This window comes from Dermochelys coriacea, chromosome 5 (genome assembly GCF_009764565.3).
Source record: "Dermochelys coriacea isolate rDerCor1 chromosome 5, rDerCor1.pri.v4, whole genome shotgun sequence".
NCBI classification, from domain to species: domain Eukaryota; kingdom Metazoa; phylum Chordata; order Testudines; family Dermochelyidae; genus Dermochelys; species Dermochelys coriacea.
In genome coordinates this window covers 74013108-74028623 of record NC_050072.1, presented here as the reverse complement: position 1 = coordinate 74028623, position 15516 = coordinate 74013108, and the positions used below count along the sequence as shown (strand labels likewise).

Genomic DNA, 15516 nt, shown 5'->3' with positions numbered 1-15516 from the left:
GCCAAGCTGAGGGCTGCCGTGAAGCTCCAAAGCGAGCAAATCTGCCAATAAGCGCAAGACCCACTAAGGTAGAGCAGGAACTTTGTCACAATGACATAGTCATGATTAATTTAATTATTTATTAATGTGAAGTAGTAAAAATTAGTTGCTGTCTTGACCTTCTAACTCTTTTTTAAATACCAAAAGCAAATTGGTTTCTATTATGGAGCTATTATCTGCACAACTTACTTTTTACAAATGCTGTTTGCTATAATAATGCCAAAAATGTCTGAAATTGGTAAATGGTTTATCCTCTAACTTAAATAGTACACAAATGCTTACTTTAAAAATTCTGGCCTTAATTTTATGGATTGGAGAGTTTATGATAATTTAATGACTATAGGGGTGGCTTATAATTTAAGTGTAATGCCATTATACTACAAAAATCCTATCAAGTGTTTAAGGTTCCAATGCTGTGTAAATGATGAATGATTCTGAAATACAGTAAAAGAGAGCTTGATTTTTGTTTTTCTCTCCCATTTATGCATATTAGGAAACTAAACATTTTTTAATTTCACCTGGGCACCTGGCAACTGCAGTGCAGAAGAAAAGAGTTGCTGCTTTATCTTTTGTAAACCAATGTTGACTTTATTCTTTGTTTCTAAAAACAGCTTTCTGTTCATTGTTCACAGCCACACAGCGGAGGTCTTTTGGGTGGAGAGGTAGAAATGCTTCACTTCTTGTATGGCTGTAGATAGTGTAGTATTTAGATCTTAATTTAAATAGAATTGGTTAGCATATAGTTTTTAAATATCAGTGTCCATCGGCTAAACTTTTGTGGACTTGACCAAAGTTATGGAAGATTTCTATCTGAAAAACTTTTAATTCTTTTCTGCAATTGATCTGAAGGTCAACTGGACTAAAACCTGTAGAATGTTTTTTTTTTGTCGGTGTTGCTCTTAATTTCTGTAATTTAGACAGAAATTTTTGGATGGTATATTGTTTTTGTTTTCCTAAGGAATCATTTCCCCAGAGGCTACAAAACCAGTTTCCAGTAAAACTGATAGTATTTTTACTTTAATCTATCTACTATAAATTATGGTCAGTTATAATCTTTTCTTTAAAGGAAAAATAATGGCAATATAAATTTGTAATCCATCACAAAGAAGAATGAATAACTAAACAGTTTTTTAAAGGTTTCTTATGTATAGGGTTGCCACTTTTCTAATGGCTGGTAACTGGACTCCCGAGGTCCCACCCCCTGCTCCGCTACTTCCCCTTCCAGCTGGGCGCTCTCTGCTACTGGGCTTGGATGAGAGCTGCTGTAGCCTGACAAGGAGCCTGCCTGCAGGTAGAAAGTAGCCCTGGCTGAGCAGGGGCTAGCATGGGTTAATGACCCTGCACCTCTCCCCGCCCTGTGGTAACTGAACTTTTGGTGTCCGGTCAGAGACTGCCAGGTCCCCTTTTTGACCAGACTTTATGGTAGAAAACCGGGCACCTGGCAACCCACAGTAGCACCGGGACACACAAGCCAAAAACTGAACTGTCATGGGTGGCAACCCTACTTAAATGTAATACACAACTACTAAAGAGGAGGCTGCCATCTTGCCAGTCTGATGAGGTAGTTTTGGGACCCAGGGAATGAATCTCGGCCAAGGAAAATAGGAGACTTCAAAATGATATACCAATATCCAGTGGTGTATGTCCTTTTGTTTGTTTGTTTTTTAGAAGGGCTTTGGTTATACAACTTCTTCAGACATTCAAATACTGAGATGACTATTCCTGTCACTTCCAAAATGTTGAGCGGAATTAATGCTGGGAAGTAGTAGTGTAATAGTAGCTTTTTTTGTGATATACCAACACTCATCACCGGGACACTGAAACATTGACAAATACTCATTATAATTATGAAAATTCACTTGTAGCTTTCTTAAAGATACTACATGTAGGTGATAATTGCAAATTGCTGTTTGTAACAGTACATTGTTATTTAGGAATTCAAGTTTTTAGATAGTTTCCTTATCAAGCTCTGCTTTAGTTTCTCTATATACCAACCCCCCCCCCCCAACATTATTATCATTATTATTTAAGTTATAATATAAATATAATATTATTTATATTATTATTATATAAGTATTATTTTATAAATGTTCAGAGTGTTTAAAGGAACACTGTGAATCCCAAGTATAACCAATTTATAAAAAAATATATAGTTTGTTACTAAACCTGCTCCCTAGTTTCCCTACCAATTTTTGTGGTTTTATAATTGCACTTTCCTGTCTTGCTAAATAATCCTTTTTGTTGCTGTGTAACAGACCCACACACACGGGAAGCACTGAAACTCGCTTATTTAAATATTGTCAAATGCACAAAGTAAACAGAAAAATGGAGAAATAATTTGTTGTTCTTGCAAATTATAGTACACCTTTTGTAAGAGATTAAATTGGGTATATACTGTTGAAAGAGAGAGAATGAATGGATTTCACGAAATTATGAATCGAATCCAAACATCCCATTAAACACACACATCTAAAAATCAAACTGGAGGAAAAAATTAATATAACTTATTTCACTCAAATGTTTAGAAATAAGATATGGAATAAATTATGAAGGATCTATCAAAACAGAGATCACCATCAGTTTGCAGGCAGTTCAAGTCTGCAAAAAAAAAAAAAAAAGCAGCATTGTCAAAAATCATAACTGAAAGATTTTAAATTTATGCAGTACCTAATATGAGTGAAGTTATGTTTTCTAAAAAGAAAGGAAAGTCAATACTTAAAACTTTTTTTCTAAGAATCTTACAAAAATGCTAACTGGGTGGGAGGTAGAAATATTAATTCATTTAAGAAGTTTGTAGCTGAATCCAGTTGACCTTTAAAGTATCTTTTAATCTTTTTAACCCCTCCACAAATTCAGTCTTCATATCCACCATAATCACAGAATGCTGGTGATATCATATTTTATTTGAAAAACACAAACAAGCAATTTATATTTTTAAGGTGCATTATCCCTTTTCTGGTTTAACTGCCATATATTATGCTGTTCCACATTGTGGAGTAGCACGCTCTCTTAGAGGAAAACATTATTTTAAAAAAAGATTTAGATAAAATGTGTGCAATTTTAATGCCTTGACTTACTACTCATGTTACTAAACATAAGCATGTGCTTAATTGTTGGCAGGATTTGGGCCTAAACTGCTTGCTAAGAGAACCATATTTTTATCTTTTTAATGGAGTTAGAGAATCTGTAGAAGTTAAACTCTAGCCATGGGACATGTGAATTGGTAGGATATCGTCTGCTTACAAGTAAGGCTATTTATTAGTAGTGCAGGGTTCTGTTTGTATAGTATCCTGAAAATGTAGAGGTAGAAAATAATAATCTTGATAGTGTATGAATATAAGTAGGAGGTATGTGTAGAATTGATGGGTAGAAGCTGGATTTGTAACATGTAAGAGATGGCATAGAGCATTCTGGTTCGCTTTAAAAGAAGTAATCACAAAAGTTGAAGTGTTTTTATGAAATTATTCTAGGCATATTCTACCTTTTTGTATATCTGCAAAATTTAACTTTTTGCTTTTGTGAATGAGGGTGGAAGAGGAACAGAACCCATCTCATTAACTATAATCTATTTATCTGCCTGGTTATTCACCACACATTGCTGTTTCAAAGATGGAGTAAATTTGATCAGAATCTTACCTTTGTAACAACTATATTGACTTAAAAAAAAAATGGAGAGAGCAGCCATTAGTAGTGATGAGGCTAATTCTTCATGTATCTAAACCTATTTAGCATATGGTGCTATTTTAACTAGCAAAAATTCTCTTGTTCCCCTCTTAAGAGGGCTTAAATGCCATGTAGTCATAAGTCTGAGAAAAATCAAATTATTGGAGTAGATTTAACAAAAAGGGATGAAACATCTTTTTAAGATCTTTTGGATTTCCTGGACACTGAATGTGGTGGTCTAGGCATGGTGTCACCAGTATATGTGTAAAGCATGTAGTCATTACCATGCTCTGATTTTGTGTTTTAAGTGACAAAATGAAAGGCCACAATTGGTTGGCAACTAACTCGCTGTTGGGTTAAACAAATATTAACCCCACTTCTGTGTGTCACTTGGTCCAGACTTCAAAAGCATGCTATTGGATAAGAGTTTGATTGTTCTGATTTTAAACTTGACCACTGCACCATGGTTTTTTCACCTGCTCTTTTGCTTTTTGTCATTGTACATTTAGCTGGCATGTTAAATTGCTCATGTGCTGTGTTTGTACAAGCTACCATTATTTTTCATTATTTATTTGCTTTATTAGTGAGCATAAGTATTATCTTACTTTTAGCGGCTAATCTTCACTGCATGGTTTGAATGCTAAATAATCCTCCTTCTCAGGCCTTTCCTTGAAATGTCTGGAGAAAGTGTATTATTCAAACTTGTGTATATGTCTGGGCATACATTTAAATAAGGCTTTTAAATCAGTACTGTTTTCATCCATTACATGTGTGTGTTGCTCAACTGTGCCAAGTTACAGGTGTTGCAGGGCATCCAGCTTGGGTTATTAAATTCACTTCAAGTAAGTACCCAAACACTTTGGATTCCTTTTTTGGCCAGAAATCTATGTTTGCCTTAACTACACTAATCAGTTTAATTGTATTTATTCATAAATCTGAGTTGGCTATCTTTCTGTAGGCTCTCTAGACAGAAATACAGAACCTACTGAATTGGAGATCACTGTCTGCTTGTGCACACTTGCTCACTATATGGGCCTTTCACTTCCTGAAGCGAATACATACCTGCCATACCGAACATGTTTTGAAAAACAGTTCCTTCACCCTAAAGCAACGGTTATAAAAAGTTCCTGGTGTGAATAGTTTTAAAGAAAGATAACAGAATGCTGGAAGTTGCGAAGAAAATTCTGACTTGGTTGGTATAGTAGGGGCAGCTATAGATCAGCACCACTAGATAGCTTTGCATGTAATGGAATCTTAATACTCGAGGAAAACTTTCAAAATTCTGTGAAACTATATAATTTTTTCTGAATTAAGGCAGCTGACAAAATTCAGATATTGTCTAATTTCCTTTTAGAAAATAGTTATTCTTGAAAAGAATTAAACACTTTAAAAGAGCTTAATAAATGACAAGACACAGAGCATGAATACTATACTGCGCTACATTGGCACAGCTGCACATCTGGTGAAGAAGTACTATGCTGTCCGGAGAGCGCTGTCCCATTAGCATCATTATTCCACCTCTGCGAGAGGAAGAAGCTATGTTGGTGGGAGACACTCTCCCTTAGAATTTGATTGTATGGCATCCAACATATGCATAAGAAGAAAAGAGGAAATTGCCTTAATTTACAGTTGCATGAGCCATAGCAACACAAATCTCAGAATTTGAAAACATTTTTGAGAAAAGGGTGGCAATGCCATGCTCTAGTTACAGAAGCATCACTTTCAAGCTTACTGGCAGGAGAAGGAGGGAAGGATATGCACCATGCCTAAATGCCAGTTTAGTCAATTTTGAATTTAAATAAATTGCCTCCTTTTGACTGATGCTCCTATTTCTTTGTTCAAGAATGAAATCAATTAAGTACTTCCGGTCTGAGGTTTTGTAGGAGTGTTGAGCTATCTCCAGGTTTTGCAGACTCAAAATGGAAACCAGCTGTGTATGTGTGTGTTTGGTGAAGTTAGCCACTTTATCCCAGTCTTTGAACAAGGGAAGACTAATAGATATGGAGAGAAGGAGCAGGGGAATTCTTGGGTTTTGTGTACAGTTATTTGATGCCATACACTATATTCCCTGACTAAAAGTAGAGCAAAATTCCTTTAAGCCTAAGTAAGCTGATATATTCTTTAATACAGACTAGATGAAACTATATTAAACCTGCCAAAAAACAGATACCTCTTCTTGGTGCTGGGGTTCCCCTTGACTGGTAACTGAAGCCATGAAAATATCCAATCGATTGAAACTTCTATCATTATAGGACAGAACATTACTTCTTGCCAGTAAGAACTCCTTTTAGCTCTCTCTCTCCACCCAGGGACTTGGAGCTGTTGTTTCATTTAACCTTACTGGAAGTAGTCTTCCTTTCACAGAGATGGTTCTGACACCCTTGTTTAAAAGTGCTATATTCTGAGCGATTCAGCTGGGAAAAGCCAAATCAGTCTGTGCATGTTGTGTTTGACTGGCGATTTGGTTGGGATTTCCTAGTGTTCTAAATGTCCAGCTTGTCTTGTTTTGTATTTGTCTCTCCACTTGGGATATGTTGCAGCCATAACAAAACTTGTAAAAGCTCAAATTCAACTATATACATCTGGGAACAATGCAATCTCAACAATGCTTTAATCTCAAAAAGTGAGAATAAAATCTCCACTTTGAACATTTTACAAAAAATCCCACATCTGTATTTGGACAGAGTCACCCAAACACTAATGTGGATTCCAGAAAGCGTCGGAGAATCTAATCCTGTGGTATCCAAAACTAGATTTATTATCGTAACTCTTGGTCTGTTAGTGATTGGGTTTCAGCTTGTCACATTCATGTAATTACCATGTAAATTTGTCAAATTTAATAGGGTAGATATGCCCTTCCCGTGTAAAATCAGACAAGTTTAAGTAACTGGATGGAGTGCATTTGTGCCAGAATGACTTGCCACCAGGAATGAATATAGACCTATTAGGCCATTTTCCCCCTCATGCATAGTTCTGCTGAGATTAATCACTGAATCTAACTGGTATTGTCTTTCAGAATGACTGGAGCATACAGTGCCTACTTAGAAGAAAAAGGCATGAGTATAGCACTATTGACATATTTTACTGTAGCAAGAGACAAAATTGCAACATTGCAGCGCTGGAGTCAAAATTGTTAAATATTTTTGCCACAAATTCATTTGGAATTAATTTTTTACTTACTATGTCTTCTGAATCCAACCAGGGCCATGCCTTGTTTGATATTAATTTAAAAAAAAATTGTCTTTGGCTTGACAGAATTCACCTGAATATGTATTATGCCACTCTCAATGACACGTGTGCTAAAGTAGCTCAGAATTTAGGCTCGTGGATTCCTATGTTAGGTGACAGGTTTCAGAGTAGCAGCCGTGTTAGTCTGTATTCGCAAAAGGAAAAGGAGGACTTGTGGCACCTTAGAGACTAACAAATTTATTTGAGCATAAGCTTTCGTGAGCTACAGCTCACTTCATCGGATGCATTCAGTGGAAAATACAGTGGGGAGATTTATATACATAGAGAACATGAAACGATGGGTGTTTCCATACACGCTGTAATGAGAGTGAACACCCATCGTTTCATGTTCTCTATGTATATAAATCTCCCCACTGTATTTTCCACTGAATGCATCCGATGAAGTGAGCTGTAGCTCACGAAAGCTTATGCTCAAATAAATTTGTTAGTCTCTAAAGTGCCACAAGTACTCCTTTTCTTTCTGTCTTAGGTGCTGTCTTTTCCCCCTTTCCTGTCCTAATCATTCTTCCTATTATGTTGTAACTAAACTAGGACTTGCCATCTATGCAGGCTGGAAACGCAATTCACTGACTCCTAGGACAACCATTTTTCCTTGTCCTGGCTGCCGGCATGATGTGGATCTGGGAGAACGTGGCATCAATGGCTTATTTCGAAATTTCACCCTGGAAACTATTGTGGAAAGATACAGGCAGGCAGCCAGGGCAGCTACTGCTATTATGTGTGATGTCTGCAAACCTCCACCTCAAGAATCTACAAAGAGTTGCATGGACTGCAGTGCAAGCTATTGCAATGAATGCTTCAAAATATATCATCCTTGGGGAACTGTAAAAGCCCAGCATGAGTATGTAGGACCAACCACTAACTTCAGGCCCAAGGTAAGTGGTTTTTAATCTGGCATACCTTGCAGATCTTTTCATCTCTTGTATCTGACCTGATGCTGCAGAGCAAATGTTGCCCATAAAAAGTAATTATCTATCAGATAATCTTACATATTGATTTCCATCACAATCATCTATTAAATGAGTTGTAAGATTTTTGCATTAAAGTTATTAATCTGGTGCCAAAGAAGTAGGTGTTGACAAATGCAGGAGTAACATATTGGAAGTGGACCATAGACTTTGACTGCATCAAATTAAATGTGTTGGGTGTGAGCCTATCAGATGAAGGTATGGGGCTTTTTAAGAACAAGGTGTTAATAATTTTAGTCTGTTCGTGGTCTTAAATGTGTTTTTTAAAAAAATCATTGCAGCGGGTCTTTTCTAGAAAAACAGCACAATAATAATAGAGTTTTGTAGCAATAGTTCTTTCTTTCTCTCTCCTCCTCTGCTGCTTTCTTCCTGCACTCTTAGTGGTAGCAGAAGTGAGTCCCTGGCACAATTTTGTGGTAGGTGTGTGGTGGAATGTGTGGTTCCTGTGTTGAATTTAAAACCTAAACTGTGTAAATGTCCCCATTTGATGACTTCGATCACAACTGCCGTCCTTCCAACATAAGACAGCTGGACAGCACGTAACAATCATCTTTGTAGCTTATTCGGTCCCTACGAACACAAAAAATATTGCTGAATTTGTGTAGCTCTTGTGTCTGTGTACCCAAGGTAGTGTAGTACTGCTTTCTTAAAATATTAATCTACTAGTTCAGATATTAATCTTCTTTAATTTGGTTCACTATAGGCTGAAAGGCATGTCTAATTTGGTCCAAATATGCATGCGTCAAGTAATTGATCTAGAGAAAATGTAAAGTACTTATAAAATCAGGGAGGCAAATAGACTTACAGGTGTGGATTTGCTTTTTATGTAAAGGTTTGCATCATCTGCAGGCTTTATGCTAACAGCTACATATTTTCTATTAGCAGCTCTTTTAAAAATATATGTTTAAACTTAAGCAGGACTCTAAGGTTAAAATCTAGTCATGTTTCTATATTCTAGAAAGTCAAGGCTTAGCAGCGAAGCTGAGTTATAGTTCTGCAGAAGTTTTGTGTAATTTGAAACCAATTAATGTTCTTTCAGATTCTCTTGCTATCCAGACTACTCTAGCTGCTTCTATTTTGTTATAGTTGTTTAATCTTTCTCCTTTAGAGAAGCAGACTGATCCAAGTTTAATGCAGATGGAAATCCTGAAATTATTAAAAATTCTGTTTTTAGTATTGTAGGGTTAATTTAACTTAATATGATTTTTTTAACAAAATAGTCTCTCCAAGATTAATTTACATGAAAAAAATTAATAGTATTCCTGCAATCTAACAGAAAATCCAGAGGTACAAAACTATGTAATTCAAATAATAACGTAAAATAGGTAATTGAATGAAACAAAACTTTGTTTGCATGTTTCTTACTATACTTTTTTTTTTTTTTTAAACTTGTAAAGACTTTGTGAATGTTGGGAAGAAAAACTCACTCTCTTTAAAGCCAAAGTGGTGGGTTTTTTTGTTGTGTTTTTGGGGTTTTTTTGAGCGAGGCATTTTACTGATTTAAAAAAAAAAGTTTTTATTTGTGATGTCCATTTTAAAAAAAAAATAATCTTTGGCTCTCTAGACTTGGTATTCTGATCAATAATCAACAAATGTTACTTAACTCTCCTCTAATACAGGATATCATTGCATCAAATTCTTGTCATTTATCTAAGTTCAATAGATGTTTTAATTTATTTAAAAAAAAAAAGACTTTTGACGTCTTTCTGAATTCTTCCATATGTTCTGATGAGTATAACTGTTTATAAATATTACATTTTTGTTTTTTAAAGGATTTAAAGTTTAAACCAGATCTCTCTTTTGCAGGCAGAGGCAGTAAGTGGGAAAAGGGTGCTTTTGGGCCTCTAGCCCTTGATATATTGTGTGCGCATATGGTTGTGACATATAAGAAGAAGCTTTGACAATGAAGATAGACATGTTCTTGAAATGTTTTTTTAATATAGTTTAATGACTCTGGCTTAAACACGTCAAATTATTCAGGCTTCCCTCTGAGAACAGACCAACATAGCTACATTAAAGCTTTTGTGATGGCCTTGTTGAGGGGTGCCAGCACTTTTATGTAAGATTTAAATGTGCACTTGCATCACATGCTTTGTTAGGCCATAACCTTAATGCGTGAAGTATTAGTCCGCTAAACAATGTTCCCAGTCATCTATTTGATTAATTTAAAAGTAGACTTGATAGCACTTGGTGATGTATGTGGTGGGGATGAGAGAAGCATATACTATGATTGTTCCTGAATTGGGAACATCCGGCTGCTAATGTCCTTATGAATTCAATCCTCATATTTTGAGGTTTCTTTAAAAGAATTTTATTAGGGCTTCCCTTCTTTTTGCCAGCCCAATAGTCTGTAACCATAGAATCCTGAATATTCATACTTCTAGCCTAATGAAATTGTCTCAGTAGCACCTTTGGTAAACAGGTTGCCCTCTTCAGTGAAAAGACTAAAGAAGATCAAAGTTGATACTTGGAATTCAAAAGTAAAAGTTTGCTTCATTTGAGGACTGCACCCCTTGCTTATTTCACCTCTGTTCTTCTATTCACAGGTCACTGGGTAATATTTCTTTTCCCTCCTCCTGATATCACTTGCAATGGATTATAAATAAGATGAATGCAAATTATTTGAGTTTGCACTAAAGTCCATGAACGATAGGATTGTTGTTCTGTTATACTGTATCTTAATGATCTGTTAAATGTTTTTTCTGAAATATAGTTGCATTCTTATTTTTGGCAGATCTTGATGTGTCCGGAACATGAAATGGAGAGGGTAAACATGTACTGTGAAATTTGCAGAAGGCCAGTGTGTCATCTTTGTAAATTGGGTGGGTCTCATGCAAATCATAGAGTAACAACCATGAGCACTGCCTACAAAACTCTCAAGGTAAGACTAAATATCATTTCAGTTTGTCCTAAGAAAGCAGTGTAAGGTATTGCATGTTATAAACACTCTCAGACTTTTTTGCATTTAGAGGATGTTGTAGTTAATGCCTTAACCATGTGGCTGTTGCACAACAGAACATGATGATGTAACTAGTTTTTTCAGTCATATGAGTGGGTGTTAATGTCTATCTAAAACAATAAATTACATACTCTGACTCATTTAAAATGATAAACCTTATCTACCCATCTTTATAAAATGTTTCAGTTAATGTTTCTTTTAGCTCACTGTAAAGTACAGACTTCAAAAAAGTTAAGAACATGGCACTACTGACCAGTTTAGCTCAGCCCGCTCTAGCTATTCTGGTAAAACAGTCTCTTGTCTTATGACTTGAGGAGGAACTGACTAAAAAAAATCAAAGGTGCAAATGGAATTTCAAATGATGAAATTGTTTCTTAAATAGTGAAAAGCAAATGTGTCTGATAGCTGAAGCAGGTTCTAGAAGCCTAAAAGAACCACAAGTTAAATTAAATCAAAATTGAACTACTTTGCATAGATGTAGAACTGTAGAGCAAATTTAAAATATTTGTTTTTCCTTTTTTGTGGGGTAGGGAAGTGGGAGTGTTGTTTCTGAGCTACGTGGCCTAAGATAGGGTTCTTTTTTCATTCAATTTCCAGCACTGGCTATTTATGTCACACTATCCTTGCAGTATTTTCAACTTTCTGGTTCTGGTGAAAAATAATGAGGTGCAGAAGCAAAATATTCAGAAACTCCAAACAGCTCAATCTTAATTAGTCTTGGAAGATTTTTATTGGTAACTTTTGGTTTAAAGTCAAATTCACTGTGTATACAAATCAATGCACAAACTTCCAGTGATGATGATCACAATTTACATGTAGGCAAAGAATGAAAAATGCTCCTTGGAAATTTACTAGAGTTTAATTTAAGGACAGTTTGTGTTTTTTACAGTTAAAAATTTAACTTTTTGAATCCCAGTGTTTACTGAAATTAAATTATTATATGACCCCCACCCCCCAGTAATATCCTGCAACTGTGAAAATTTAAATAGATAAAAATAGAAATGCTCAAAACTAAATGTTGATAGTTATCAAATAATATAAAAAAGTCAAATTCTGCCAGGCCTAATCATCTTAATTACCTTAGTGTTTTTAAGATCTTATTTATATAAATGAAATATACATTTATTAGTAATTATCACAAAGACCTTAAATCTCACTCTTCAGGGTATGAGAGAATTGGTTTCTGAGGTTGGGAAGAAATGTCCTTCAGTGGTGTGTGTGGAACAGTATAGCATGAACTTAAGTGCATTATAGAGATTTTTCACCTTCTTTGGAAATATCTGACACTGACTACAGATCACCAGGTAGGGTTGATCAGTGATATGTCGTTCCTGTAATCTGTTGCTTATATATAATCCATGGCTGGCTGTTGGGTTTCTGTAAATAGGTAAATTTAACTGAACAACCCAAATTGAGTATTGGATGTCTTGTAGATGACTTGCGTGCACCAACTGCCAATGTAGGTATATTATCCTGTTTCCTCTAACTTACTATTCTATTTCTACAGGAAAAACTTTCAAAGGACATAGAATACCTCATTAGTAAGGAGAGCCAGGTGAAAGGTCAAATTTCTGAACTGGGTCTTTTAATGAAAGAAACAGAGGTAGGAATAACTTATTGGTCAGATTTTGTTATTAGATGGTCATTCTCATTTCTTTCTCTCTCTCTCAAAAAAAAATTGTGCTCTTATGTGTTTTCTTTAGACTGTCATCTTCTACATTGTAAATAAAAATTGTATATGTTCTTCAAATTGGGATGAACAGATGCTTCAAAGTAGAACTTCACAGTGTGAGTGACATTGCACAAAATAATCAAAAGTTGCTTGGCTGGAGTTTAAACCATTTTTTGACTAATGTACTAAATTTGAATATCTGATCACATCCAGTGATGAGCTGCCAAAATCTTAACAATGGGTTCCCTCCTCACCCCATGAGGGGGTTGTTGCCCATCCCCACCCCCTGGGACTCCTGCCCTATCCAACCCCCTGCGTTCCTTGACGCTCCACCCCGGTCCCCTGACTGCTCCCAGAACCGGGCAGGAGGGTCTTGTGGGCCACCATAGTGGGTGCCCACCACCCTTAAGAGCCAGAGGACCTGCCGGGGGGTGAGGTGGGAAGTCCCGGCGGTGCTTACCTGGGGCAGCTCCCAGGAAGCATCCAGCAGGTTCCTCTGGCTCCTAGGGGTGGGGGGAGCATAGCTGAGGGGGAGCAGCCGCTCCCCCCCGATCACATCAAAAGTGGGCCTTAGGAGCCGACTCTGTGGGTGCTTCGGGGCTGGAGCACCCACGGGAAAAATTTGGTGGGTGCAGAGCCCCCACCGGTAGCTCCCCACCCGGCCCCAGCTCACCTCACTTCCGCTCTGTCTCCGCCCCTGAATGCGCCGCCCCGCTCTGCTTCTCCGCCCCCTCCCCCTCCCGGCTTCCCGTGAATCAGCTGTTCGGCGGGAAGCCAGGGAGGGCTGAGAAGCAGGCGGCGGCTTCCCGCTCAGGCTGAGGGTGGCGGAGGTGAGCTGGGGCGGGGAGCGGTTCTCTTGCATGCCCCGCCCCCCCAGGTTACCTGCTGCGGCGCGGGCAGCCCTCCTTGCGCCCCCCTCACCCCAGCTCACCTCCGCCTCCCTGGGCCTGAGTGCGAAGCCGCTGCCTGCTTCTCAGCCCATACTGGCTTCCCATGCAAACAGCTGATTCGCGGGAAGTCTGGGGGGGTGGAGAAGCGGGGTGGCATGTTCAGGGGAGGAGGCGGCGTGGAGGTGAGCTGGGGCCGAGGGTGGGCGGGGAGCTGCTGGTGGGTGCTCTGCACCCACCAAATTTTCCCCTTGGGTGCTCCAGGGATGGAGCACCCATGGAGTCAGCGCCTAAGGTGCCACTTTTGGCCGGTTAAATTTAGAAGCCCGTTTAGAACCGGTTGTCCCTTGTGGAACAACCAGTTCTAAAAGGGCTTCTAAATTTAACAACCAGTTCTAGCAAACCGGTGTGAACTGGCTCCAGTTCACCACTGATAACATTCCCTTATGCTATATATTTTTCAGGACAGGGAATGGCTTCCAATCTGCATTGGGTCCCCATTGAGCTAGAAATTTATAGGTGCTATGTTCTATAGATAAATAGAAATAATATTCAATGATTGTCCTGCAGAGAAGGAACTTGATCTAATAGGTCTCTTCCATCTTAAATTTTAGTTAGACTATAATACAGTCAAAATTAAATTTAAGGAAGTAACAGAATGAGAAAGTAGGAAGTTCAGGCTGGGGAAAAAAGCTTACATATGAGCCATAAGGGGCTGAGAAGAAGCTGGTATTTACATAAGCAGAGAGAGTGTTCAGAGAGAATGGAAAATATAATAGGTCCAGGAGTTTTCACTTACCATATTTTAGGAAATCCAGCTTTAGTGTCTGTCTTGGGGAAATATATAAACTTAAAGAGCCGCTGACACCAGGAAATTTTTTAAAAATCATGTTTCTACTCTCATATAATAGAAATAACTCTCCATTTACATGGGGAATATTCGTGAATATTAGCTCTAAGGAAACTTCTTAGTGTTCTCCAGGGCTTAAATTATTCCCCTCTCAAGTACATTTGTTGAGCTGCCATCACAGAAGTTGTTCACAAATCAGTTTAAATCCTTGTGGGATGATGTGGGTGGAGAAATGCCTTGTATTGGTTCAAGGGTTTGCATTGGATGAGCAGAGAAGCATTTTCCTGTCCATTCATCAAACTACATTAGAGTTGTGAAATTGTCATGACAATTTCCCTACTCAGGCACAAAATCTACTCAGTTGCTCTCTATGTTGATGATGAAAATACTGACGTCTGTTTTGCCTAGGCAAAACAATTTGCCATGAATGAGTAGAACTTTGCAATGCTGTTTTGAAAATTTTTCATAAAACATCCTATTGCTTCCCATAAGATTTCACAGTACTACAGAATGAGTTGTGTTGTTTTTTAAATGCATTTTGTATTTTGTAATAGTGCAATGGTGAAAGAGCTAAAGAAGAAGCATCTAGTAACTTTGACACGCTGTTTGATGTTTTGGAAGAGAGGAGATCAGCTGCTCTGAGGGCAATTGAGGCTTCCAAGAATTTAAGACTAGAGAAACTCCAAACCCAAATAGAAGAATATCAAGGACTTCTGGAAAACAATGGTCTTGTGGGATACGCTCAAGAAGTGCTTAAAGAAACAGACCAATCTTGCTTTGTTCAAACAGCAAAACAGCTCCATGTTAGGTATTTAATTATCTTACATTATAAAAGAGTGTTTTAAAAGTTTTGTCTTAATTCTATCATATTTTTCACATGTATTAAGATAGTGCTGTTTGTTAAATAAAATTTTGGATGTAGCTGATACTCATTGTATAGAGGTAATTTAATGAGTTCAATCTTACTGAGGTGGCAATTCTTAAGTTGCATTGTAATATAGGAAACAATTTATGGAGATGAAAAGTCAGAAATTCATCCCTTGCAAAACAACAAACAAAGTGGAACACTGTTGGATGAATACATGTCCCGCTATTGGCGGGGAGACTATATCTTGAATTTGCAAAGGTATAGACTTGATGATCTAATAAGTATCTTCTGCCTCTAATCTTTTTGATCCTAAAAGCTGATCTCCATTAGTGGTAATGAATATTCATCTTGTTCTTTAAGC

At 37.4% G+C, this 15516-nt stretch overlaps 1 protein-coding gene across 8 annotated transcripts in view; it reads left to right on the top strand.

Annotated features, from left to right (window-relative positions):
• TRIM36 (tripartite motif containing 36) overlaps window positions 1-15516 on the top strand; it is a 53277-nt gene that overhangs the window by 30833 nt on the left and 6928 nt on the right. For 4 of the 8 annotated variants that reach the window (XR_006281464.1, XM_038403128.2, XM_038403130.2 and 1 more), the window contains exons 3-6: window positions 7483-7826; window positions 10654-10800; window positions 12386-12481; window positions 14842-15095. Coding sequence is in view for 7 of the 8 variants with exons in the window: in XM_038403128.2 (XP_038259056.1) it covers window positions 7483-7826; window positions 10654-10800; window positions 12386-12481; window positions 14842-15095 (841 nt within the window). In the remaining variant the exon portion in view is untranslated. Of the gene's footprint in view, window positions 1-2158; window positions 7044-7420; window positions 7827-10653; window positions 10801-12385; window positions 12482-14841; window positions 15096-15516 lie in introns of those variants that run through there. The other 4 variants (XM_038403129.2, XM_038403131.2, XM_043514769.1 and 1 more) reach the window with 2 other exon arrangements.